Here is a 25,714-nt window from a genome sequence, read left to right on the forward strand (position 1 = left end):
CTTTTATCTGAAAGAAATTGCCGCATCCTCTTCCATACCTCAAACATGTTTCTGCCCAATTTCCTCACAAAGCTGCGCAAGCCTGTGATGAATTGCTCTTTTTAGGCCCGGCACCTTTTAAAAGAGACACCTCTTATGGCTCCCAGTAGGTCTTTATTTAGTATTATTAAGAGCCTAATATAGCAATTCAAACAAATCAAACAAATAAAGACCAAAGTCTTAACATTATGACGTTAATGACGTTAATTATGTTAAACATCTTTAGTGCAGGTGGAAATACAGGATGGCTCAGCCTGAATAAGATGATGCTATTTCTCCTCTCTGTGATTGTCTTGTTTTTGAGAAGACTCACAGCAGCCATGGTGTCCCGCTAGTTACACTGCGGCTCCGAGTGGCTTGGGAAAATAAATTATAAATATTTAATTGAAGTGTATTTCATTTGTGTTAATTCATTTTTTTGAATTTTATTTCTAAGTTAGAAGATTATTGTGATCTTGAAATATTACATAAAATTATATTTATTATTTTTCGCCGCTCAAAATAACGTCATACTCGCGGAAGCAGGTATACCCGCCGGCCGGTAAAGTCCCGATTTGCAGAAGGAGCAGAAGTCCCATAAACCAGGTAAAATAAATATCTATGAAGATATTTAGCAAATATCTATTTTTTATTGTTTACTGACGCTGTGATTTTTTTTACCGATTTATTTTTGAAATTCAGGTCAAGCCTTTGCTACACGCTCTGAAAGCCCAAAGCTCAAAATGAGTTCATTACATAAATACATTTTTTTTTTTTCGTAATACTTTGTGAATTTCAGAAGCGACACACTTTACACTTGTTTATACAAAGTGTAAAGGTAATGAAAAGCAATATATACAGTGGTACCTTTATTTTAGACGTCAAAAAGTAATTGCGGCTCCCAGTGTTTTCTTTTCCGAGGAAACCGGGTCCAGATGGCTCTTTGGGCGTTACGGGTCGCCGACCCCTGACCTAGTTCAACATGTCTTCAGCTCTTTGGTCGAGGGACTCCTCGAGACAGGACCTCACCTTCAGTACAGCATCAGCTGTGGCATTTCTCCTTGCAGGATGTCCTGTTGCTCTTTCGTCAAAGAACCTCTGCACAGCAGAAGCCGTTGGTCTCTGTGTATCAACTTCTTTTTCTTGGTCCACCGATGGAGGAGCTGACAGGGTGCTGAGGTTGCACCTTGCCGCTACCGCTGCACTTATTCTTTGAAGTGCCTCACCGGTAGTTTCGGCGCGGCTGAATACAAACTTTTTTTTAAAGTGCAGAGGTTGCGGAGAGCTCGGTCATGTACTCTATCCTCAGAAAAAGTTCCTTAAAATTGATAATCCTAGTCTGCCCTCGCATGTGATCGGCTGCATGTTATGCACATGAAAATAAAGTACTGCAATTGCCTGCATGGATTCGCCGCAAAGCTGAGCAGGAGCGGCGGAGGGGTTAGCGCTCCCTGATGGAACTCGGCTTTTCTCATTCGCTACAAGGAATGTGGGAATAACACATCACCGGCTCGAACAGATATGAGTTAAGGGCCTGCACTTTGATGTATGTTGAAGTTAATAACCTCAGATGGTGTGACCAATCCTGACAATCATCTCTAAATATTTCTTTGAACCAGAGGTTATCCACGCTGAACTCTGGTTGGCTGGGTATCGAATGACCCGGAGATGTGTTGGGGTGGCTCGTGAACACTGACCTAAAATGAATACAATATTTCTTTAATCGCCCCACAGTGGGGACATTTCAACCGCTCACAGCAGAAACTGGACAGAGCAAGAAAAAGTTACCAAAAATGAAAAAAATTATAATAAACAGTGTAAACAATATATATAAATAGTAGGGAACTTGTTTAACAAGCTGCAACTAAACAATATGTTGACAATATGTATAAAAAAGTGGGAAAAAATTGAGCAATTGAATCATATTAATATTTTATTATACGAAATATGACTATAGTCTGACTAAAGCAGTGCATTATTGCAAGTCTCTTAATACACTAGTACCCAACCGAACACTTTACAATCAGGTTCACAATATATTTGGTAGGTCTCCCTTTCTCTTCTAAGAAGCAAATATGTTTATGTCATTGTGCCATTATTTCCCTATGGCTTGGACCAAACTCCATTATTTTGTTGCTGCATCCTGGAAAATGAACCGTCCTGCATAAATCAACTGATTTGTTTTTTTGGTGGTGGAAAGTCTCTCAAATAGCAACAAAATGTTCTGAAAGCTGGTTTAAAAACTGGCGGCCAGATGACATTTTTCTGTCACACGGGTTGTCTCCGACTGATGCGGGGAGCTAGGCTACAGTTAGCAGTAGCATCCTTGGTTGACATGTGAACAAATTCATTTGATCTCTTTTGTGGAAGCAACCAGTTTAAGTTTAGCTGCAATGTGGAGAGCATAAAATTCATTTTAGCTCCAAGCTCCAGCTTCCCCCGCCACCCTGAGTGCAGGATAAGTGTCTGACAATGGATGGATGGATGGACTTTTTCTTCTTCATCCCTTCAAAAACAATTCTAAGATTAAGAAAAACATAATGAATTCTACATATGAGAAATATCATTCACTTCACCATTAATGCATGTAACGCAACGTCACAAAGATAGTTAAAGTTCCTTTTCATACTGATGCTTTAACCTTAAAGAGTATTCAGTGTTAAATGCGTCCAACTGCAACTAAAAACATTTTTCACGTCTCAGATAGGTTAACAATTTGTAATTGTAGCAGACAGCAAAAGTCTTGCAAATGTTTGTTTTCATTCTGTGTAAATTGAATAAGATGTGTTCATACACCCTTTTTCTCAGTAAAAATTGAGACGTTCAGGACTGAGAGTTTATTCTGTTTCCTTCCGCCCCATCCCCCTTCTTCCCTCAGTCCACCCCGCTCCATCTGGCAGCAGGCTATAACAGGGTGAGGATAGTTCAGCTATTACTACAACACGGAGCAGATGTTCATGCCAAGGACAAGGGGTATGTACGTGTGAATATGTCAGAATCAGAAATAGTTAATGATTAAAAAACAGCGTGTTGAAAGTATTGCAAATCTGCAAATATTTCTCTGGCACGACTGCTACCAAGTAGATTTATTCTCAAGTAGACTTTCTTGAATTGTCTGAATAAAGCTTTCACTTATTTCTTCATCATCAAATATTTCATTTAGATAAATTACTTCAGAGATTTACTTTGGAAATGTATTTGCAACACACACATACTGACTCAGTGTGGGATTGACTTACTAACTTTCTATTTTTGTTAAATGAATAGGGCATATAAGTTTGATGTTGAAATTATTTTTAGTTTCTTTAATCTTTTTATATATTTCGTTTTTTTTGCACATCATTTTCTTATGTATATTCCAGTGGTCTGGTGCCATTACATAATGCCTGCTCTTATGGACACTATGAAGTAACCGAGCTACTACTAAAGGTATGCTAAAATGCACGCACACACACACACACACACACACACACATGCAAAATATGTGAACCTGATATTGTGTAAATCAAATCATCTCACTGAACATTACTGTACTGTTTGATTTCCTTTTATTCCTAATAAGGGATGTTATAAGGGGACATCAGATCCTGTGCGGCTCAAATTCAACTGACTAAAAAAATTGATCTGACTAAAAAAACTCACGTGTCAGTATAAAACTGAATAATATGCACTCTTCTTCAGCATGGTGCCTGTGTTAATGCCATGGACCTGTGGCAGTTCACCCCGCTTCACGAAGCAGCATCTAAAAACCGAGTGGAGGTGTGCTCGCTGCTCCTGAGCCATGGAGCCGATCCAACTCTACTCAACTGTCACAGCAAGAACTCCGTGGACATGGCTCCAACTCCGGAGCTGAAGGAGAGGCTCACATGTGAGTGCAGAATACAATTTACATAAACTGCTGCTGCATTGATTGATTTAAGAGCATTTGTATTTTCAAAAAGCATGACTGAGTACTAGGCTGCACTGTGGTCTATTAGTTTGGACTCCTGCCTAACAGTAGAAAGCTTCCTTGCTTGGTACCATTAATTCTGTGTGGAGTTTGCATGCTCTGCTTGCATGTGTCTGCGTGAGTTCTCTTTAGGTTCTCCGTTTTCCTCTGACAATAAAAAAAAAACACCGAGTAGCTCAATGGGAAACTGTCCGATGGGGCGAATGACCAGACTTAACGTTCGATTCTCATGTGGTTCTCAGTTTATCAGATATACAAATTCTCCAAATATCCCCATTTTGTTCCCCATCCCGAAAATATAAAAAAATTAAAGCACTCTTATGAGGATTCACGTGGTCAAACATACGGGCCACATGCAGGAATTCCTCAGTCGGTTTTCCCTCTGCTCTGCTTGTTGCCACATATAAATGGTAAATGGTTTCCACTTACACAGCATTTTCGCACTTTGTGGGTTTTACACTCGATAGTTTTAACCCATTTACAAACCATTGGCAGCAGAGCCTCCGTGCAAGGTGCTAACCGGGCCATTGGGAACGACTGGGGGTTCAGTGTCTTTCCCAAGGACACTTGGGCACTTGGGCTGAAAACATACCTCTTCACCAAACACTACCCCTCTAATCGCAAAAAAGAAGATGAAATGAATTTATGTGTGCATGTGGTTCTTAGATCTCTATTTGGTTGAGCGGTCACTTCTGACTTCTGACTACCGGTACTTCCGATCTTCGGTGACTGAATTGCACTTTTTGTAAGTCACTTTGGATACAAGCATCTGCCAAATGACTGGAATGTAATGTTATGGCATAAAGACTGGAGGAGCTGGGAATTGAATCGCCAACCCTTTTGGGGATTAGAGGGACTCCCGCTCTACCACCTAAGCCACAGCTGTCCTGTCTCTTTTGTAATATTTTAGAATCATAGCAAAAATCAAAAGCTATTCAGTCTTTATTTTATGTACAACAGTGGCTTGTGATGCTTTTGTTAGCGGAATGTTTTCCAAGGCTGTGTTTTTGAACTCATCGCACATTTTCTTGAGTAACTGATTGTAGAATACAAGTCATATACAAAACACTTAGTACCAGTATTTTTTATTAAATCTTTTGCTTCTCGTTTTTACTTGAGGCTTTGGATTACAAAACATTGTTTCAGACTTTTTATTTGGCCAAAGGTGCTTTTTTCCAACACACCATCCTATTCTATTCCAACGGCATCACACAGACTAAGAAGATCTATTAAGTCACTTGAACCAAATGGTGTCGTGTTGTGAATCCCTTATAAGTCTGGTTAATATAGTGACTTTATTATACTATAATCACTATATATATGTATTAAGGTTTCGTTGTTTCTGCCCCATAGCTGAATTGTCTGTGTTTTCATACAGATGAGTTCAAGGGTCATTCGCTGCTTCAAGCTGCTCGGGAAGCTGACATGGCCAAGACCAAGAAGACATTGGCATTGGAGATAATCAACTTCAAACACCCACACACACATGAAACGGCATTGGTAGGATGCACACACGCTCACACGAACACCGGCAGTACTTTGCACACACATATTTCTGATCTGATGCGCTGATGCAAAGACATGCGTGTGTTTCAGCACTGCGCTGTAGCGTCGGCACACCCCAAGAGGAAACAGGTGACGGAGCTGCTGTTGAGGAAAGGCGCCAACGTCAATGAAAAGAATAAAGAGTGAGTCCTGCTTTCAATCAAAATGATGTGAGACATTCACCGAATTGGAATTTGTTAGCTGATACTAATACATGAAATAACTGATAGCTGGTTCTATGTGTGTTTTGTTTTTTGTCTTCTCCGTGTCATAAACAGTATATTGACACTGGCACATATATTTGGTATGAACACTAATCTAGAATTGCTGGGAGAGAATGTTTCCTAGGTTCTCTGCATCTGAGGATGCATTCATTTTTTTGTTAGCATTTGTTACCCCCGTAAAAATTAACGATTGCGCACATTTATGATGGATGTTTTTTTTTTATTTTTTTTTTTATGTAGTGTGTAAAGATTTAACCTTTTTTACTGATCTTTTTCATTAGTTTTGTATATTTATCATTTATAAAAAAAATACTTTCCAACATTCTTATGATTACATTTTTTCTTAACATCACCTGGCTCTACTGTATCCTTGCAACTGACATGGTCAGATGTTATCATTTACAAGTTCGAGGATTTCATTCAATAGCTAAACCAACATGCCAAAGGAAGCAACCTTGGGGTTGTTTCGTCTAGCATTTCAAAAAACATACATAAAATATTACCTGTCATGGTGCAGCATCTCCGAATCGTCACTGAAATTTCTCCCTGGTTATATAGTTTCATGACTCCCCTCCATGTGGCGGCGGAACGGGCTCATAATGATATTATGGAAGTGCTACAGAAACATGGCGCCAAGGTAAACAATATGTCTCCCGCTCCATATGTGATCCATGTTTATGAATCACTGCATTTAGATTCTTCCTTTCTCTTTACTCCAAACTTTAGAAATGAAAATGAATGCTTGACGCCCTCCTTGATTCTGCCTATTTTTAGATTTTCCATATATACACCCAGATACCAAAATGCTATCAGTTAACATCATGCCTTTGGTTGTACCCCCCCCTCAAAAAAAAGTCATCGCAGTCTATGTTTATCTGGTTTAAGCCACTAATTTAAACGTATAGTCAGTTTAAGGTTGTCTGAATTGAAGAAAGATGCATAATAGTTGTCCAATTCCTTAACAATACGTAGAAATAGTTAATGTTGAGGGGATTGCCCCATGCTGTCTGATCTCTAATGGAAATTCATAAGTAAAAGAAACAGAGATGGTATAGAACAACAAAGATGAAAATGGAAAAACAGTAAAATCAAAGGAAAATATTTGGGATTTTGCTGAAAATCAAAGTTGAGTATTACACTAATAAATTGTTTAGGGTAAATCAATTAGGGTTCCAGATTGAAGGAGCGTTTGGTTTCTGCAGACTAATCATAATGGGATGTTTGCAGGTGAATGCACTCGACACCTTAGGTCAGACAGCCTTGCACCGCGCCGCCCTGGCCGGGCATCTACAAACCTGCAGGCAGCTGCTAGAATTCGGTGCGGATGCTTCTATGGTGTCACTACAGGGCTTCACTGCTGCTCAGATGGGAAATGAAGCAGTTCAGCAGATACTCACTGGTATGAACATATATGTGTGTGTGTGTGTTTATATGTATATATATAGCTATACAGTGGCTACCAACGGTTGTTTGCTTGAAAATGTGCCTAAAGGTCAACGTTGATATGTTTTTCCCTTTAAGAGAAATTGTGTTAGATCATCGCACATTTGCTTGCTATTTATAGACACACTCCATCTGTCATGTTGCCAACAGTCTGAATCACTTCTGCTCTTCTATTTCCTCATATTTCAATGAAACCATGACCTGTAGCTAGAAATCTAACCAGTGTTTAAAATTGAGCTGTCAGTAGAATGAAGGGAGAACAAATGTATCAAAGCAAAGACAAGCCCTTTCACCTTTTATTTACTTCAGATATGGGACACACACTTTAAGGATCTTGAGTATTTATGCATAATGTCCTGTTTCCACTCTCCAGAGAATATCCAGGTGAGAAACTCAGATGTGGACTACAGACTCCTGGAAGCTGCTAAAGCGGGAGACCTGGACACCGTCAAGGTAGTTTTGTTGTATTTTTCAACAGTTCTTACATACATTTGCACATTACATGTGTTTTTCATAAAGCGTGCAATAAAAAAGACGTTCTTAGAAACAATTGGAATGGCTCCGGCTCAGTTGGCTCAAGTGTGCGTAGAAATGGAAAACACAGAAAGATGAGAAAGCACTATTTAAGTGGAGACCGTTTACCATCTGCTGGCAAGAACAAATTAATAATTCCTTCAGTTTTTTTATAAGATAGAAGTTGTTTTCTATCATCATTTGGAAAGTGTTGATATAAATAATTTTCCACCATGTAGTGAAGATGTTGAAAGAAAAATAAAAAGATCCATGGAAGCCCCCTGGCACAATGGTTAGCAACGGTCAGCACAAAAATATGCAATAGGTTCATTGGAGAATCTAAATTTTGTGTGTATGAGTTAGTGATAGGTTACGTCACCCCTGCGACTCAGAATCCAGGATAGTCAGGATAGGTTATGAATGATCCAAGACTTTAAGTGTAAAATGTAGCCAAGTCAGTGAGACTAGTGGAGATGCATTTGAATTAAGTAAATGTATGCCTTAAGCGCTTCTCCTGTGTGTCTGTCCAGTCATTGTGTACAGCTCAGAATGTGAATTGCAGAGATCTGGAGGGCCGGCACTCCACCCCCCTTCACTTTGCCGCCGGCTACAACAGAGTGTCAGTGGTGGAGTACCTGCTGCACCACGGGGCCGACGTGCACGCTAAAGACAAAGGGTGGGGTGTTTAACGTGAACACAACAGGAGTCAGGGTTTATGAGAAGTCTTCGCAGTTGTCGGTTTCTGCAATGCTCATTCCCTCAAACATTATATTTTCCACTGTAGCGGTCTGGTTCCTCTTCACAACGCCTGCTCCTACGGCCATTATGAAGTGGCAGAGCTGCTGGTCAGACACGGAGCCTCAGTCAACGTAGCTGACTTGTGGAAGTTCACGCCGCTCCACGAGGCCGCGGCCAAGGGCAAATACGAGATCTGCAAGCTGTTGCTCAAGGTGTGTTCTGCATTTTCTGCAAAAAAGCAGCACAAAACAGACTTTCGTTAATGTCCTACTTAAATGTTGTAATGTTATTACCATTATTTAGTAAGTGCGTCATCTTTTGAGGCCTCAGCTCCGATTTAAGTCCCAATCACTGAAATTCTAAATCGCACATTGCTGATCTTTTCATAGGATGGTGCTGTTTCAGAGCTGCTTGTGTTTTGTTTTTTCCTCTCATAAGCGCCTCCAGATGAGATTGCATCACTGTTGTGTTTTTGATATTAGGAATTTCATGCTTTTCCTTTTTCTATTAAACCAACAACCAATCGGAGTGTATGTAAACAGGAGCGAAAAGAAGACAAACACACCTCAACCCCAGGGGAAATGTCTTCTTTTTTCTTTCCCTTCAGGGATCGCCACAGCCAATCATCTGTGTCCATCTAACCATCTTCTCCTTTTACCAATATATTCACTATCCCTCCTCTGTAGATATTCAAACCATCTCAGTCTAACTTAACCTCCAAAATATCTAACCTGTGCTACCCGTCTGATGGACTCATTCCTGATCTTATCCATCCTCCTCACTGCCAAAAAGATCCTCATCATCTTCATCTACGCCTTCAGCTCTGCTTCCTGTCTTTTCCTCAACATCTTTAAACATTTAGTAATCACTGTCTTCTACGCTTTTCCTTTCATTCTACCCTTTTTATCACCCCTGACACTTTCTTCCACCCGTTCCAACATGTGCACATCCTCCCCTTTTTTTTTCTATTGACCCGAGGTATGTATAATTCTCCTTCTTTATCTCGACAGTGCTGAATATTTTTTAAAAAATGTATATGACAATGGACCAAAATTTAATTGTAAAGATTCCTTCCTGCTGTCTGAATATGGGCATCATATACTAAAAAAAGCTAAGCAGGCAAGCCACATTTATAGAATGTTGTAGGGGATGTACGTGTCAAACATTATTTTCTTTCGGTTACCATATGTGATGCAGACAGTGTTATCTGTCTCAAAAAGGCTGTTTCCTGCTGTTCTTCTTTTACACGTTATTAATGTGTCTTTTTCAGTCAAGGCTGTCGCAGCAGTTTTGGCAGTTTTATGTATTTTTCTACAGTGCGAGACTTCAACCTCTACTTTAAGTTGCATCTTGAACTTTTAAAGTTTTATGCAGTAAGAAACTGTAGTTTGTCAGTTCGGGGCTGTCAGTCAAGCAGTGTATCTTCTAGTTTTGAGAGAATACTGCATCCTCTTGTGTTTATTGTTAAGATTGGATGGATGGATGGATGGATGGATGGATGGATGGATGGATGGATGGATGGATGGATGGATGGATGGATAAAATGTGGCACGGTGACATGTCGTCAGTGTTTCATCCTCACAGCAAGAAGATCCCTGGTTTAATTCCTGCATGGGCACGGTGTCTCCCCTTGTCTGCGTGGGTTTCCTCTGGGTTCTCCAGTTTCCTCCCATAACCCAAGAACATGCAACACATTCATTTGTGAATAAGGGAATTCATCTATCCAGTATGCAACTCAGAGTGTAAAATAATGGTATAGGTTCGTTTAAAGGACTTGATGTTGCAATCCATCGTGTTTGCACCTTTTTTAAGGGCAGGACAGGAAACCCGGGGGTCGCTATTACAGCTAAGTAGTGTAAAGACCAACTTTAAGAACTCACAATGACGTGAAAGGTTACCTTTAAAAAGGGAAATGTAGGGGGGGGATTCTGTCTTCAACTCTCTCCATCTTTTTCTCTGTTCTGTTCTGCTCTGGTGAACGGTGATGGGAAAGCATCCGCTTTTTTCAATTTTGGTTTATCAGCACTAATATCCAATAATATAACTTAGGAAATTGTATTATTTTTCATGGATTCTTTGTAATATTTAAAAATGTGATGTGCAATTTTAAGGTCTACATCCAGAAACATAATGTTTTTTTTGTGTGTTGTTGTTATTTCTTGACAACCGTTTCAAGTTTATAGTCACCTTCAAAAGTATTTTCTGATATTTTTGTATGCTACTGTTTTAACTTAGATTGATTTCTCAACTACCCGTATTGCACTGTCCACTTTTTGCTGTGCAAATTGAAATCCCCACCATTCAGGGACGATTAAAAGCACATTCTATTCTGTTCTATTCTATGAAAATTAAAAAGGAAGTTTCTTATAATAGCAAATTCTGAATAATTTCTTCCTATCAAAACAGCCGTTTTTTTTTTGAAAATATTTTTTGTCCTCCTCCCAATTCTTCTGAAATGTCATCTCTGCAGCACGGCGCCGACCCCACCAAGAAGAACCGAGACGGGAACACACCTCTGGACCTGGTGAAAGATGGAGACACGGACATCCAGGACCTGCTGCGGGGAGACGCTGCCCTGCTGGATGCGGCGAAAAAGGGCTGTCTGGCCAGGGTGCAGAAGCTCTGTAGCCGGGAGAACATCAACTGTCGAGACACGCAAGGCCGCAACTCCACCCCGCTCCATCTCGCAGGTAGAGAAAGATTATTTGGGTGCACGTTTCATCGGTCATGCAGAGAGCACACTTAATATACAGAATGACTTTGGCAAACGGGGCATGTCAGATTTATTGATACTCATCATTGATTATAACAGTGTGGGTTGGGAGTTGTGCAAAGAGCAATTTGACCGATGTGTACGGACAAGGAATAACTCCCTGAATTGCAGCGCTGAATTTCAATCTGATGTGCATTTTTAACCTAATCGACAGAGAATCGGTCTAGAAGCACGTATTCGATCACATTTTTTGGGATAGTTAATAGATAACGTGCTGAAGAAGAAAGATTTCTCTTTCTTTTCTTTCCAGAAATTTAGTTAACGTCTTTTCTGATCATTTTATACGTCCCGCTGTCTGTCTTTCCGTCCTAACGGACCGTGAAACTTAATTTTTTTCCCGCTTTGGTTTTTCCCAGCGGGCTACAACAACTTGGAAGTGGCAGAGTATCTGTTAGAGCACGGAGCTGACGTGAACGCGCAGGACAAAGGAGGGCTGATACCTCTACACAACGCTGCTTCATATGGGGTAAAACACACACATATAAAGGTGTGTATATACATATATATATATATATATATATATATACACACACACACACACGTATATGTACATACAAATATTTGTATATATATATATGAAGACCTTTATATATATATATATATATATATATACCTTTATAAATGTATATATATGTGAAGCTTGTTACCCCCCCCAAAAAAAGTCCATATATTAGCCGCCTTGTTGTTTAAGTGAAAAAAGCGGCTCATCGTCCAGAAATTAGGGTATATATACCTAGATATATACATACACGTGAGTGTGTGTGTGTGTGTGTGTGTGTATATATATATATATATATATATATATACACACTATATAACATAAAAACAAATCAATTTGGCACTCTGCAGTGAAAGCAGCTAGCCGGCTAGTTAGCGACTATATATATATATATGTATCTGGCATAAATCACTGCAACACGATGCACTTTAATAATACATTATTGTTCCTTTAATGATTTATTATTGGTAATAAATATATATTACGATGCATATATACATAATATGTATGTAATATTATGTTAACATTAATATCTTGATATTTTTTATTTGACAAAAATTTGAGCCAGATTAAAAGAAGAAAAATAGCAAGCATAGAATAGCCGTAGCTCTGACTCAGTAGTTTAATAATTTTAGCACCGTCTGGTCCCTTATAGAGGTTATGGGCCAGACCTTCGTGGTTGTTATTCTTCTTTTATTGCCGTCCCATTTCATGGCCTCTGCCGTCTCCTCAGACTCTTCACTTCTAAAACTTTAAAACCCGGCCATAACTCTTTCCTACCTCTTTGCTTCTCCTCCGCTTCAACCCGACCTTTTATTGCCGTGTCCAGCACGTGGACATCGCCGCCCTGCTCATAAAGTACAACACGTGTGTGAATGCCACCGATAAATGGGCATTCACTCCTCTTCATGAAGCGTCACAGAAGGGCCGGACTCAGCTGTGCGCTTTGTTACTGGCCCACGGAGCCAATCCCACCGTGAAAAACCAGGAGGGACAGACACCGCTGGACCTGGCAACGGTGAGTAATGGAAAACATTTATATTTTTGTCACGTGTCAATGTTGCCGGTGACTCTCTATGGGAGCATAGATTTAGTTCAGGCGGACCGCCGATTCAAGTTTGGCTTGCAAACAATTAGCTGATCCATCCCGGTCCAAATTGGCGGACGACCCATTTCCTGTGCATTCAATTTAGTTCAGCTGATTCCCATTTTTTCCCTTCATTGGTAAATGTCATTATAGCTGCTCCCGGTGCTTCCTGTGGGTGCAGTTTTACGAATTGCGAAATAACTCCGTGCGTTCAGTCGGCGGGATCCTTAAACTCACTCGATCACCTTCTGCCGCAGGCCGATGACATAAGAGCGTTGCTTATCGACGCCATGCCGCCGGACGCCCTGCCGAGCTGTTTGAAACCGCAGGCTACCGTGGTCAGTAATCCCGCGCACGCATACCTGAACGGTACTAATTTGTCTCTAAAACACTGCTTGTCTCTTCCTCTTAAGGTGAGCGCGAGTGTGGTCAGCGCCGGTGCCACGGGAGGTATGGTCATCTCCCCGTCGCCGTCGCCGTCCTGCCTGTCGGCGGCCAGCAGCGTAGACAACCTGACCACGCTGCTGGGCGATATCGCCGCGGGAGGCGCCGCCGGTGCAGCCGGTACTGCTGACGGTTCATCCGGTTCTGACCCAAAAGAAGGAGAACGTACGAAAAGCACAATTCTTTTACCCTTTTACCACCGTTTTGCTTTGATTTCCTTCGCACGTCTCCTCATGTCTTAGTACCACCGCAAATATTCTAGTCAAGATGTTTTTTTAAATGTAGCTTATATCTAGATAGGTTATATACACACGATTATTATCACACATTTTGACACTTTTGATATCGTCATTGTGAAATATTCTGGGCTTTTTTTTTTTAAATTAAGTAATTTATTTTTATTCATCGTATCAGTTGTTTTTTTTCTCATGCGATCCCAACAAGGCTACAAATGTAATAATCTTACCGGTACAAAAAATTAACTCTTCTTGCCTTTTTTTTCTTTAATTTTTTTTTGTTTCTAACTGTGGGCCGTTTTTTTTTTTTTTATGATCAAATCTGTAAGTGATGATATTTATGATGTTGCAATTTTGAGCTCAATATTCTCATTAATTACACAATACATTTGTGTATCTGTTAAGATATCTGTTAAACCACTGTAAGTTGGAGTAATGGTATGACATGTTGTAGACATTTATTTTCTGTTATTCTATTGTTTTCTGTTTACTGAGTAAAAAATGTAGAAAGAAATAAGAAAAGAAGACAAAACAATCCTTAATCAAAAAAACTTCTTCAGTCTCCACTTTCTTTGATTTATTTACTATCTGCCGAATGGTACGATTCTAAGATAAGGCAATCTTTTATAAGTTGGAAAATTCGGTGTTAACAGCAACAAGGAGCGTCTGCATAGAATAAAGAAAGGAGTTGAATGTAATACAATTGATTTATTACAATATTCATCATTGATCATTGAACCTCAATGTTTCTATTTTTAAAAATATTTTCAGATGGTTAAATATGGCACATTATGATTTTATGGTGAATTACAATGGAGACACCCGTATGTTCTTACACATCTTTGCTTGTCCTGTCCACAGCTCTACTTGATATGACCATTAACCAGTTCTTAAAGAGTTTGGGGCTGGAACACCTCAGGGACACCTTCCAGAGGGAACAGGTACACAATCAAGAGATTTCCTGATACAGAATTTAAGGGAACGAGACAATGACGGATCCAAAATATAAGACTTTGCCCCTGATCAGCTTTTGCTTCGTAAAACTGTCTAAACTGTTGACAGAATATGATTCATGACGCTTTGAGGTTTGTTCAAAAAAAAAAAAAAAAAAAAAGAAAGAGTCCCGGCAGGAGGAGATGCAAAGTCAGGAAGAAAAGGATCCAGAAAATGAGAGATATTCTTACCGAGGGGAGACGATCTGTATTGATAAGTTTACGTCACATTCCAAATATGAAGTCACGGAATTCCATACAGGTTTGAATTCAGTTATTTATTATCTTTACCACTTATCCTGCTCTGGCTAAGAGGCAGGGTTTACCATTCACCGGTCACCAGTTGATCACTGGGCCACATATGGAGACCAACACTATTCACTCTCATTCACACATCCATGAGTGATTTAATGTGTTTTGGACTGAGAGAGAGAACAGGAGCGAAAACAGGAGACGAAACCTTGCAGACTCGGATAATATATGCAAACTCCACATAGCAAGACACGCTTTCACAATCGAACCAGGGACATTCTAGTTGTGTGGTAGTGGCGCTAACCAATGCACCCTCTGTTATTATTATTATTATTATCATTAGTGGTAGTAGTAGTAGTATTAGTAGTAGTAGGATTGCTATTATCATTGTTATTATTATGTCCTAATTATCCAAGCCTGATCTGAACTCATTGCCAAAAGTGTGTTGTGCTGTTGAATGTGAAAAAAGCGCATTTATCTCTACGAGATTTGATTTGAACTCAAAAACTTTCTTGCACAAAACAGGAGAGCCAAGCCAAAAGTCTAATTTTCTGCCATAGAAGAGTAACATTTAATGCTGTTTCTGGCAACAAACTTTTTTTTTTTTTTAAGTGATGTTGAAGTAAAGCAAATTTAGAAAAGAAAAAGCAAAAAGCAGATCGTTCCCGCTTTTTCTTCTGGGCAGATTTCTCTAGACGTGCTGGCAGACATGGGCCACGAGGAGCTGAAGGAGATCGGCATCAGCGCTTACGGTCACAGACACAAACTCATCAAGGGCACGGAGAGGCTGCTCGGAGGCCAGCAAGGTCAGGAAAAACACACACGTTCCTGGAAACACACCTCCATAGATCAAGTTTACAAGTAGAGGCTGAAAACCGGAAGCTTAGAAACGCAGTGAACGAAATGACAATATTTACCGTTTGATGGGATTTTCACTTCTTTCCATTACATTTTTTTTTTTTACATTACATTACATTGCATTTGGCAGACGCTTTTATCCAAAACGACTTACAATAGAGGACATAGGGACTGCAAATACACTTGCAAATACACGAAGCACAGGAAATATACAGAGCAGTAAGCTTGGGTTAGTGAGGGTTTTTTTTTTTTTTTTTTTTTTTTTGGACAGAGACACACAAACGTACACACACACAATGCATAGGCTAAGAGAAACGTTTTTACCTGTTTCTTGAAGGTTGAGAGAGATGATGCTAGTCTTGTTGCTTCTGGGAGTTTGTGTGGTGGAACAAGATCATCAAGAAGCTCTTTCTCGCTAATCTGTTTCTGCGTTCGGCCAAGTTGTCATTTATAAGCCGTCCTTTATCCGCCGATCTATTGTTCATGAGTCGTTTTCGGAAAAATGTGCCCGTAGGTGCGACCCCCTACCTGACGTTCCACTGCTCCAGCCAGGGAACTGTGCTGATGGACCTGGCATTGGACGACAAGGAGTTCCAGTCTGTGGAGGAGGAAGTACGCAAAACACACACACACTAATGGTTCAATATTTGTGGGTGTATGCGATTTTTGTTTTTCTAGCACCGGGATTAAATTGGTAGCTGTCAGGTTATTGCATATAGTTTTTTGCAAATGTCATTTAAATGGCAGTGTTTTTACTTTTAAGACAGTTTAAAGCAGGGGTCAGGAACCTTTTTGACCGGGAGAGCCATAAAAAGCAAATATATCCAAATATATTTCATTGAGAGACATATAGTATTTTTAACGTGTAATAAATTAAATTACTTTTAATGCGACCTCTGGCGCTGCATGGATTTGTTCGAAGTGCCGCTTTATATTTTTGACCGTTTCATCGATGCAATTTTATCGTTGCGTATTCGTCATACCGCTGATCCAAACGTAAATTCCTCTGTTTAGCAGCCTGGAAGGCACGGTAATAGTCGTCTTTTTTTTCTTTTCGCCATCTTCCTGTGCAAGCAGATAAACTAGTTGGCTCTCTGATTAAATTGATTTCTTCACCTTTACAATGACCCGGACGTGCTCGGGAGCCATCGGTTCCCGACCCGACCAATGGGTGACCAGTGAAATTTATCTTCTAAACTAATATCTGTTTAAAATGACACAGTATTATGAAGAAATATCACAAGTATTTTAAAATCAGTTCCTAATTTTTTTTTATTTTTATTTTTTTTTTATCAAAATTGTCTGGGAGCCATATACTGTCACAGGAAGAACCATAGGTTCCCGACCGCTGGTTGAAAGTATTAGTGTAGAACATTTACTCTGCACTGGTTTGGTATATAACTAATCTTGGGAAGTAGTTTATACCTGCCTGAATGGATCTGGAGGTTTTCGAATATTAGACTTTAACAGAAACGTAAACAGCCCCCTCGCAGTAACAATTTCCCTCTGGTTCAATTCCAAAAGGGGTTCTTTCTGTGTGGAGTTGTGCATATTCACCCCATATCTGCACCGGTTTCCTCCCACAGTGTAAAAACATTCATGAGGTTCATTGGAGACCCAAAATAGCCCAGACGTGTGAATGTTGGAGTAAACGTAGTTTCTATATGATGTGTGAATGAGAGGGTGAACGGTTTTAGGTCCCTAAATGTGGCTCTGTGATCAACTAACACCAATCCAGGGTTAAACCCAGGATTGGGTTCCCTCAATCCTGACTGCAGGATAAGAGGTTTAGATATTGAATGAAGGTTTTTCTTGAAAATTACCGTCATGATGTCTCTGTATTTAATGGCTTTTCCTGTGAAAGCCACCGTTTAATTTTATTTTATGGGCCTCAAAATGTTTTTCATTCGGAAAATATAATCTGACTTAATCTTTTTAGCGAGCTATGGTTTTCTGCTCCACTACCCAGCAGATATTTTGAGTTAAACTCTGGGCAGTCCCCCCCCCGGCCTTTCTTTAATGAACGATTCTTATATTTCCGCATGTTATTACTGAACGGCAGTTGTTACAGAATTCATTTTCTCCTGTTTGTCCTCGCCAGCTTCAGAGCACCATCAGAGAGCATCGTGATGGAGGCAATGCAGGCGGCGTCTTCAGCCAATACAACATAATCAAGGTAACCAATAACAAACAGCGAAAACGTGTGATTCAGACTTTCGGGCTCGCAAGCCTAAAGCCTATTTTCTGGCTATTTATATATTTTCACTCTTCCTTCCGCTTCCAGATTCAGAAGGTGGTGAATAAGAAGTTACGGGAGCGGTACACACACAGGCAGAAGGAGATCGCAGATGAGAATCACAATCACCACAATGAACGCATGCTTTTTCACGGTAAATACCGAATGAAAAGCAGAGCGACATGTCGTCGTCGGCGCGGTTAATTTTTAAGAATGTCTAGTAAAGTGGACTGGTTTAGAGTTCGTGAGGAAGTTTCCGAGTCTCTCATCTAATATGGTTTTTTTGCATGTTCTCCCCCGTGTACGGCACGGTGGCGCGGCGGTCAGCGCCTCGCAGCGACAATTTCCCCTCGTTCAATTCCTAAAGACGGTCTTACCGTGTGGAATTTTCTCTTTTACATATCTGCATGGGTTACCTCCCGGTTCTCCGATTTTTCTTTCACAATCCAAAAGCGTGCGGTGTGTTCATTTGAGACTCTAAATTGCATGAATGGTTGTACGTCTCCAAATGCGGCCCTGTGATTGACTGGCATGAGGTCAAAAGGTCAAACCCAACCCCTAACCAAGTGACGCTGGAATGGGCTCTAACCCAAACTGCAGGACAAGCGGTATATATAATGAATGTAAGTTTGTCCGTTTCTTTTTTTTAAGCAGAGGCTGGCTCTTTGGAAAAGTGTGCGTATTTACATAAAGCAGTTTAATCATGTGATAGGCCGTGGTTCAAAATCATTTTATATTTAGATTTCCTAAGTTATCCATACTTCCTGAATTCCTGTTTACCCAATAAGTGAATGCATCCTGTCTTTTTTTTGTTCTATAACGTAACAACGTGGTGGGAAAAATCTCCCATATTCATGAATCAATACATTAATGAGAATTCGGCAAATTTCAATTTCACCTCACAATTGTCCAAAACTGTTGTTTTATCTCGGATAGAATGATGAGATGGCATTTGAAAAGGTTCAGTGTCAGTTATAAAAGGAATTCAATCGATCGATGAAAAACCAAGCCCTTAAAAACGATCGAAGCGCTCTCTATGAATCTTTTAAGGCATTGGATTTTATTTTCAAGCCTCTTAAATCATCAAATAATTGATATATTGGTCCAGATAAGGATCATCTCTATTTGTCCCCAGCTCATGGAGCTACAAGTCTCTACCTGCAGGTGGTACTGTAGCACAGTATTTCAAATGTACACAGCAAAATTTGAAGTTTATCAATTCAGATATATTTGTCTCTTTCCTGGTTTATTAATGTTTTATACACTGATCAAATCTGTGGGTTTCATTCTGAAACGCCAATTTAAAAAAAAGCCGTAAGTCGTGTAAATTGAAAATTAACTTTATCCTCTGTAAGACTCAAAATAACATAAAGATTATCTAGGTAATATTTGACATTATGTACTTGTATCTACTCTACATTATCTACTTGTAGCATTTATTGCATACAGGATTTTTCTTGGAGTTTTATTGCCAGTAAAACTCCATGAAAAATGCTGTATGTTAAAAACACTCAACCGGTAAATTCCTTATTTAGTAAGGGTAATTAGTCGAGGATGATACAGTAATATGCTATGTTAATGCTAGTAATAATTATAGAAATAATAATAATAGAATCGATTATCACCTATTTACAACAACAGCAAAAAAATTTGAGATTTAATTGAGAAAAAAGATTCTCTGCAGGAGGCTCCAGAAAAGCATGCATCTTATTTTCTCAAGCAATAACAAATTTATTTGTTTTGAAAACATTCAAGGTGCCAAAACAGACGAAATCATGTCAGACTCGGCAGCTTATCAGGCATCAAGGAAATCGTTCAGTCATTTCACCGCCTCCCTCCTCTTGCCAGGTTCTCCTTTCATCAACGCCATCATTCACAAGGGTTTCGACGAGCGCCACGCCTACATCGGCGGCATGTTTGGCGCCGGGATCTACTTTGCGGAAAACTCCTCTAAAAGCAACCAGTATGTTTACGGGATCGGCGGCGGCACTGGGTGCCCCACGCACAAAGACCGCTCGTGCTACATTTGCCACAGGTTCGGCTTTTACCGTCTCTCAGACCAAATACATTTTGATCTTTGGATGAGATGAGATGAGATGAGAACAACTTTATTTATCCCGAAGGAAATTGTTGTGTCAGAGTTTCAAGTAAAAACATAACAGTAATAGATAATAGTAGGCAGGAGGAAGAATAAGAAATACAATGAAATATAAATTGTTTTAACTGTTAACTGGATAATAATATTATTAGTGCTTGTTCAGATGAGGTCTTTTTTTTTTTTTTTTTGTTTTGGTTTACTTTGATATGTATATAAGACAGAGCACAGTCAATGCAGTAATGAAAGTGAAAACCTTTGGATCAGGGGTGCAGACACTTTTTTGCCTTGTGAGCTACTTTTCAAATGACCATGTGAAAATAATCTACCTCCGCCAAAAATGCTTATATATATTCATTGAGATATCTACTGAGTATACTTTACACAATAAATGTTTGTTGATCTTGCGTGACTGCATGAACCCTTATGGCACACGACAACAGAGTACTTTTTTGGTAAATACCTTATTCTGATGACTTGAATGGAGTCAGCAGCATAGATGAAGTTAGCTGGGGGAAAAATGACGGCTGTCCTGACAGCTGGGATTTTAGTTCCTTCACCTTTCTCCCCCTCGGCTCACTATTCGGAGGGAAGTCGGTGTCGTAGTTTTTACGAACGGTCTGGAATGCCGCTCCGCATTTCCCTTTTTCGGTATAGCAATGGCAGACGGGCGGATGAGGCAAACACACTTTGAAAATGACATGGTGAAAAAAAAAGTCCAACTCCCATTCCGTATGGAAGTGATACGTTTTAGTCTTTTTTTAGTCTAACTCGCTAGCTTGCTAGTTTAGTTTAGTTTAAAAAGTTTATTAGTTCAGTGTACAGTTACATTAAGCACAGAGGCAGAGATGTTTGTTCCAGATTGTAGCTCATAGCTGATTTCCATCTGTAGTCCTGGGAAGACAATACAAATATAAAACTGTACAAATAGACAATATATATAAAAAATAAAAAAGGCAATAAAATATACATAAAATATATAAAATATACAAATAGGCAATAAAATATCTACACAATATATAAACAGACAATCAAAAAAGGAAAACCCGAGTTGAAAGTGATATTGTTGTGATATTATTAGTTTGGCTAGAACGCACCGTTATGTGCACATGCGCAGTGACGCCCGTTTCAGAAAATTGGACGGACCGACTGTCAGTCAAGTGATAAATTTCATAGTGAGGAGGATCGGCTGACGTCTACCTTTTAATGCCATGCGATCGAACCACATTACGTTTGCGATCGACAGGTAGATCGCTATCGACGTACTGGGCACACCTGCTTCAGATGATGGGCAACTCTTTGATTGTTGCACCAAATTCCACATGTCCAATCTGGAAAACAGTAGGAAAAAATTGCAGTGAAAACATCCAAATAAGAGGAATCTGGTCGAATTCATCATCGCCGGAAACAATCAAAAGCTTGGGGAAAAAAAAAAAAAAAAATCAATCTCATTAGATGTTAGAAATAAGGAGTGATAGCAATGACAGTTGCATAGTGATAGCTGAGATGATTATTTATAAAAAAAAAAAAAAAAGGCATGAGCGCTCACTATAAGTTGTCCCTCATTTCAGACAGATGCTGTTCTGCAGAGTGACCCTCGGAAAATCATTTCTTCAGTTCAGCGCCATGAAAATGGCCCACGCACCCCCGGGACACCACTCTGTGGTGGGACGGCCGAGCGTCAACGGGCTGGCGTACGCCGAATACGTCATCTACAGAGGCGAGCAGGTTGGTGTCGACGCACTTTATTCGCGCGTGTAAACATCGCCGGTCAGCCTGTGAATTGCTTTTTTTTTTTTTTTTTTTTTTATATATGTATATTTAATATATAGAATATATTTTGTTTCTTTTTTTCACAGGCTTATCCAGAATACCTGATCACCTACCAGATTGTCAAGCCAGAGAGTCAGGCCACTCCCACCGCCTCTGCAGAGCTCAAGTCCTAGAACACGGTTACTTCGTGCTCCAAATTGAGGGCATTTTAAACCTCTGCGATAAAATGAAATTTAAAGAAAAAAAGAGCTGAATTAGATTATGGCGATCGTTCTGACCAGAAGAAGTCAGAAGAATCTTTGAGCTGGAGTAAACTCAAGTATGGCCTTTTGATGTTTTCTGTAGACGCGATTGACAACTGCTCCGTTCTGTTCTGAGCAGGTGGTGGAAAAAAATGTGGTCAACAACAAGGTGGAAAAATACTCAAAGATCAATAAGGTGTAAAAAAAAAAAAAAAAAAAGATATCAGAAACTACGAAACTTTTGTCGTCGGCGCAGGAAACCGACTTGCGCCGAGCCTGAGTCTCGAGCCGGAAGCAAGAAAGACGGAGAAACGCTGCTCTGGTCGCTCGCCGTTTACCAACGGAGAGGCAGTCATCGCACACCAGTATTAAGTCGTGAGCCATTATCTCAGTTTTCCTTTCTTGTAATGAACGACGGCGGCACGAATGAGAACATCTGGAATACAAATGGAAAATATGGCAGATAGGCGATAGGGCGAAAAAAATCGAAGGGAACCTCATCCTTCCCCGTGCCGTTGAAGATTTTGTCTTTGCTTTGGACGTCGAGTGTCCCGACGTCGGGGCTCGCTTGCCGCCGTACTTGTAGGGAAAGTCGGGCGACCGATGACATTGCAAAATGAAAGCGTGATCTTATATTAAGAGACTTTCTTTTCCCGATTTTTTTTCCATCCGCCACGCTTATTTATAAACCAATCAGGTCTCTTACAGTAATCACACAAGTCATTTAAGCAGAAATACATTTATAATTACCACCTCCGTGTACAGGACAAACGCAACGCTCGCATTGTTTTGTCACGCCGGCTGGATCGTCACGGCAAACTTCTTAAAATCGGTGAAACTCATCTGCAGATATGAGCGGAGTGACTCTGTTAGCGCCGGATCATAATCGGATTTTTCTGTCATTAAAAGAAGAAATGTTTGATTTACCCGACCGCAGCTGCAAGGGGATCGAGGCCAGTAGATCGGTGTAAATGCGTCTGGAGGTCTTGGCATTATGAGGTTTTACGCATCGTCCTTGAAAAATCACTGTCCGTACGATATTCAAGTCACACACGACGGCTTGTTTCCGTTCAAAACCAGGAAAACGCAAGAAAACCATGCCGTGTGACACCGAAGCGAAACGTATCGGCAGACGCCGCTGCCGATCTTCATCCGTGCATCTTCTCCCGCTTCCTGTCCGATCCTTCGTGACTTTTTTCGGGGGTCTCTCAGAGGGTGCCGTCATTTCAGCTTGTCGTGCACATGAAACCGCTGCCTTCTTCGCAGGTAAATGTTAACGCTCCTTTGTTTGTGACAGAGGACCGGCAGCGGATGGTATTCTATATGTTTAATTTCATGCTCGCTATTTGTGTTGCTCTTATGCGTTTAAGTTTACAAGCTTCAAATATGAAGTGGATGTTGGGGAAAAAAAAAAATGAGCCTTTCAGTGGAAACGTACATTAAAAACATTACGGAGGCAAATATATAGATATGGTATCACTGTTCAAAGTGACAGAAACTTAACCTTCGCTCCGATCGTCCCAAAATCCTATCACTGTAATTACTCAGCTATAAAAGCAATATGCACAAAACATTACAGAATACTGGAGTTCTCGTATTCAGGTTGATAAACAACTGATGACTTCCATTTACGGCTACCGTGATAAACTCATCTTTGGTTTCTATTGCAGTTATTTGATGAAGAAACAAAAAGAACGAAGTCTCTTTTGTTTTTCTTTTTTTTTTTTTTAATCATTATTATTATTACAATAACAATAGTAATAATCGTTAGGAAGCTTGTGTAGCGGTATTTTTTTAAATGCAAACACATCCTTTATTTTTCTTTATTTATTTGCGTATTTTGTTGTTCTTTTTAATTATTTATTATTTAATATTATTTATCTATTTAAATCTGTTTCATTTTGTTTTTCTTAAATGAACTAATTGCCTTGTGAACTTATGACTGCAACCGCTGGACTGCAAACTCCTCATTCCTGTTTTGTCAACACGGGTGCATCTGTCTCTTGGATTTCAGCTAGTTTTTGCACTTCCTCAAGGGAAACGTTGCGGTGGCCGTGTTTTTTTCGTGTGTGTGTGTGTTCGCACGCGGGTTTTTTTCAGAGTGAACTGAACCCGCTGTGTCACATGACTTTCTTCAAAAAAATCCAGTCCTCAGGTAAACACATGAAACAGTCTGAGATAGTTCGACGTACTCTCTCCATTCTAAAACTGTCAACAAACCAGATTCGACAAGATAATCCAACCTGATATGCGGCGACACATTTTCTTCAATTACGATAGTTATAACTCTGTAGGTTTAAACTCACATTTAAATGAAAAAGCGATGACGTAACTTAATTGCAAATGCAAACGCATTTAATCAACAAAACAACATGCGAATGCATTTTAATAACTGCAAGTAATTAACCGTAGGCAGCAAATGCCTAGATTTCAATGCCATTATTAAACAGGAAAGGCGTGCAGTCTGGAGAAGAGCTGGAATGTAATATTTTTTTGTATTTTTTTTTTTTATATGGAGGATCCCGCCGGGCATTTGACCTCTGTCGCTCTGGGGTCGTCTTGGTGTCTGTGCAGTTCGATTTGTCTCCGTGTACGTTTTAAAATTTAAACGAGCTCGACATTGCTCTCATATTGTCGTTTTTAAAGATGACTTCACGTCGGCTTTGTCTTTTTTATTTTTATTTTTTTTTCCCTTCACCTGTTTCAAGTTCCTTCTTTTTTTTAGGAACGGTCTTTCTCTGAGAGACGGTCGCTGTAAATATTTTTGAGGTCGGCGCGCGGGTGTTTCAGTGTGAGTGTATTCAGTCAGTCCGTGTCTCCACCTCTTGAAATGCCTTCTGCCAATTAATTCAGTCCTTCTGTTGTAAATCCAGTGATGTACAGCAGGTTGTACAAAGCTGTTGACCAGCTGTTCTTGAACAGAAGAAAACCTTAATAAAAACAGAGTATCTGACCGTCTGTCTTTTTTTTTTTCCCAGTCTTCTCTGCTATTCCGTTCAAAAACAAACTTCCCCGTTGATAGATGTGATCCCGTTGGATGAGAAAAGAAAAGATGTGAAAAATATAAAGAATGCATGTTTTAGCCCCGTATCCATTTACTTTGAGTATCCAATGCTGCCATTGGATGGCGCTATTGTTTAAAATGCAAACACGCGTACTCTGTTTCACGTTTGGGGAAGAGACAATCTGTTTCTAATCAATGCACATCGATTGAGAAACCCGCTATCGACAATGCGATTGTTCCCGGAATCTTCCGGCTTAATCCGATTCATATTTGCCGTATTGATTTGGGTATCGGTTAGCACGGTAGCTGCTTTCACCTCGCGGCAAGAAGGTCCCTGATTGGATTCTGACAGGAGGCCCATCCGTGTGGAGTTAGCATGTTTATTTAACGGGTGAATGAATGAGTGAATGGTTGTATGTGTCTATGTATGAATATATATATATATGACGTGTGATATTAATGTTTTATTTTATTTTTTTTTGCCGGCAGATTCAATTCAACATCTTCTGCTCATCTCATGAAAGTTCTAAAACTATCCAAATCGTGGAGGGTTTTAAGCAGCGGAGAGTGTGAGATGTGCGAGCAGATGGAGGGATGTGTCATGTGTGATTTTAAAAAAGAAAATAAAAGAGAGAATCAGCCAGAGTGAGTAGAAAGATGAAGAAGATGAAGGTGAGACCATCCATTTTGTCTGGTTTAGCAGCCTTGAGGAAAAGACAGGAGACGGAGCCGGAGGTAGCGGTGATGATGTTGAGGTTCTCTTTGCGGGAGAGGAGGATGTACAGCATTGATG

The 25,714-nt window shown here is 40.0% G+C and overlaps 1 protein-coding gene across 3 annotated transcripts in view; it reads left to right on the forward strand.

Annotated features, from left to right (window-relative positions):
* Positions 1-21,955, forward strand: part of LOC147231245 (poly [ADP-ribose] polymerase tankyrase-1-like) — a 62,945-nt gene extending 40,990 nt beyond the window's left edge. For all 3 annotated transcript variants that reach the window (XM_086152526.1, XM_086152527.1, XM_086152528.1), the window contains 23 exons: positions 2,897-2,991; positions 3,381-3,447; positions 3,700-3,886; positions 5,346-5,467; positions 5,564-5,655; positions 6,295-6,373; positions 6,964-7,135; positions 7,553-7,632; positions 8,223-8,368; positions 8,477-8,642; positions 10,901-11,120; positions 11,560-11,669; positions 12,532-12,720; positions 13,047-13,127; positions 13,203-13,398; positions 14,331-14,410; positions 15,399-15,519; positions 16,086-16,183; positions 17,673-17,747; positions 17,856-17,961; positions 19,656-19,842; positions 21,474-21,630; positions 21,762-21,955. In XM_086152526.1, the coding sequence (XP_086008652.1) occupies positions 2,897-2,991; positions 3,381-3,447; positions 3,700-3,886; positions 5,346-5,467; positions 5,564-5,655; positions 6,295-6,373; positions 6,964-7,135; positions 7,553-7,632; positions 8,223-8,368; positions 8,477-8,642; positions 10,901-11,120; positions 11,560-11,669; positions 12,532-12,720; positions 13,047-13,127; positions 13,203-13,398; positions 14,331-14,410; positions 15,399-15,519; positions 16,086-16,183; positions 17,673-17,747; positions 17,856-17,961; positions 19,656-19,842; positions 21,474-21,630; positions 21,762-21,848 (2,913 nt within the window). In that variant the 3' untranslated portion in view covers positions 21,849-21,955. The remainder of the gene's footprint in view (positions 1-2,896; positions 2,992-3,380; positions 3,448-3,699; positions 3,887-5,345; positions 5,468-5,563; positions 5,656-6,294; positions 6,374-6,963; positions 7,136-7,552; positions 7,633-8,222; positions 8,369-8,476; positions 8,643-10,900; positions 11,121-11,559; positions 11,670-12,531; positions 12,721-13,046; positions 13,128-13,202; positions 13,399-14,330; positions 14,411-15,398; positions 15,520-16,085; positions 16,184-17,672; positions 17,748-17,855; positions 17,962-19,655; positions 19,843-21,473; positions 21,631-21,761) is intronic.
* Positions 21,956-25,714: the final 3,759 nt, after the last annotated feature.

This window comes from Fistularia commersonii, chromosome 9, assembly GCF_037954325.1.
Source record: "Fistularia commersonii isolate RoL2024-O1a breed Wild chromosome 9, RoL_Fcom_v1.0, whole genome shotgun sequence".
Lineage (NCBI taxonomy): Eukaryota > Metazoa > Chordata > Actinopteri > Syngnathiformes > Fistulariidae > Fistularia > Fistularia commersonii.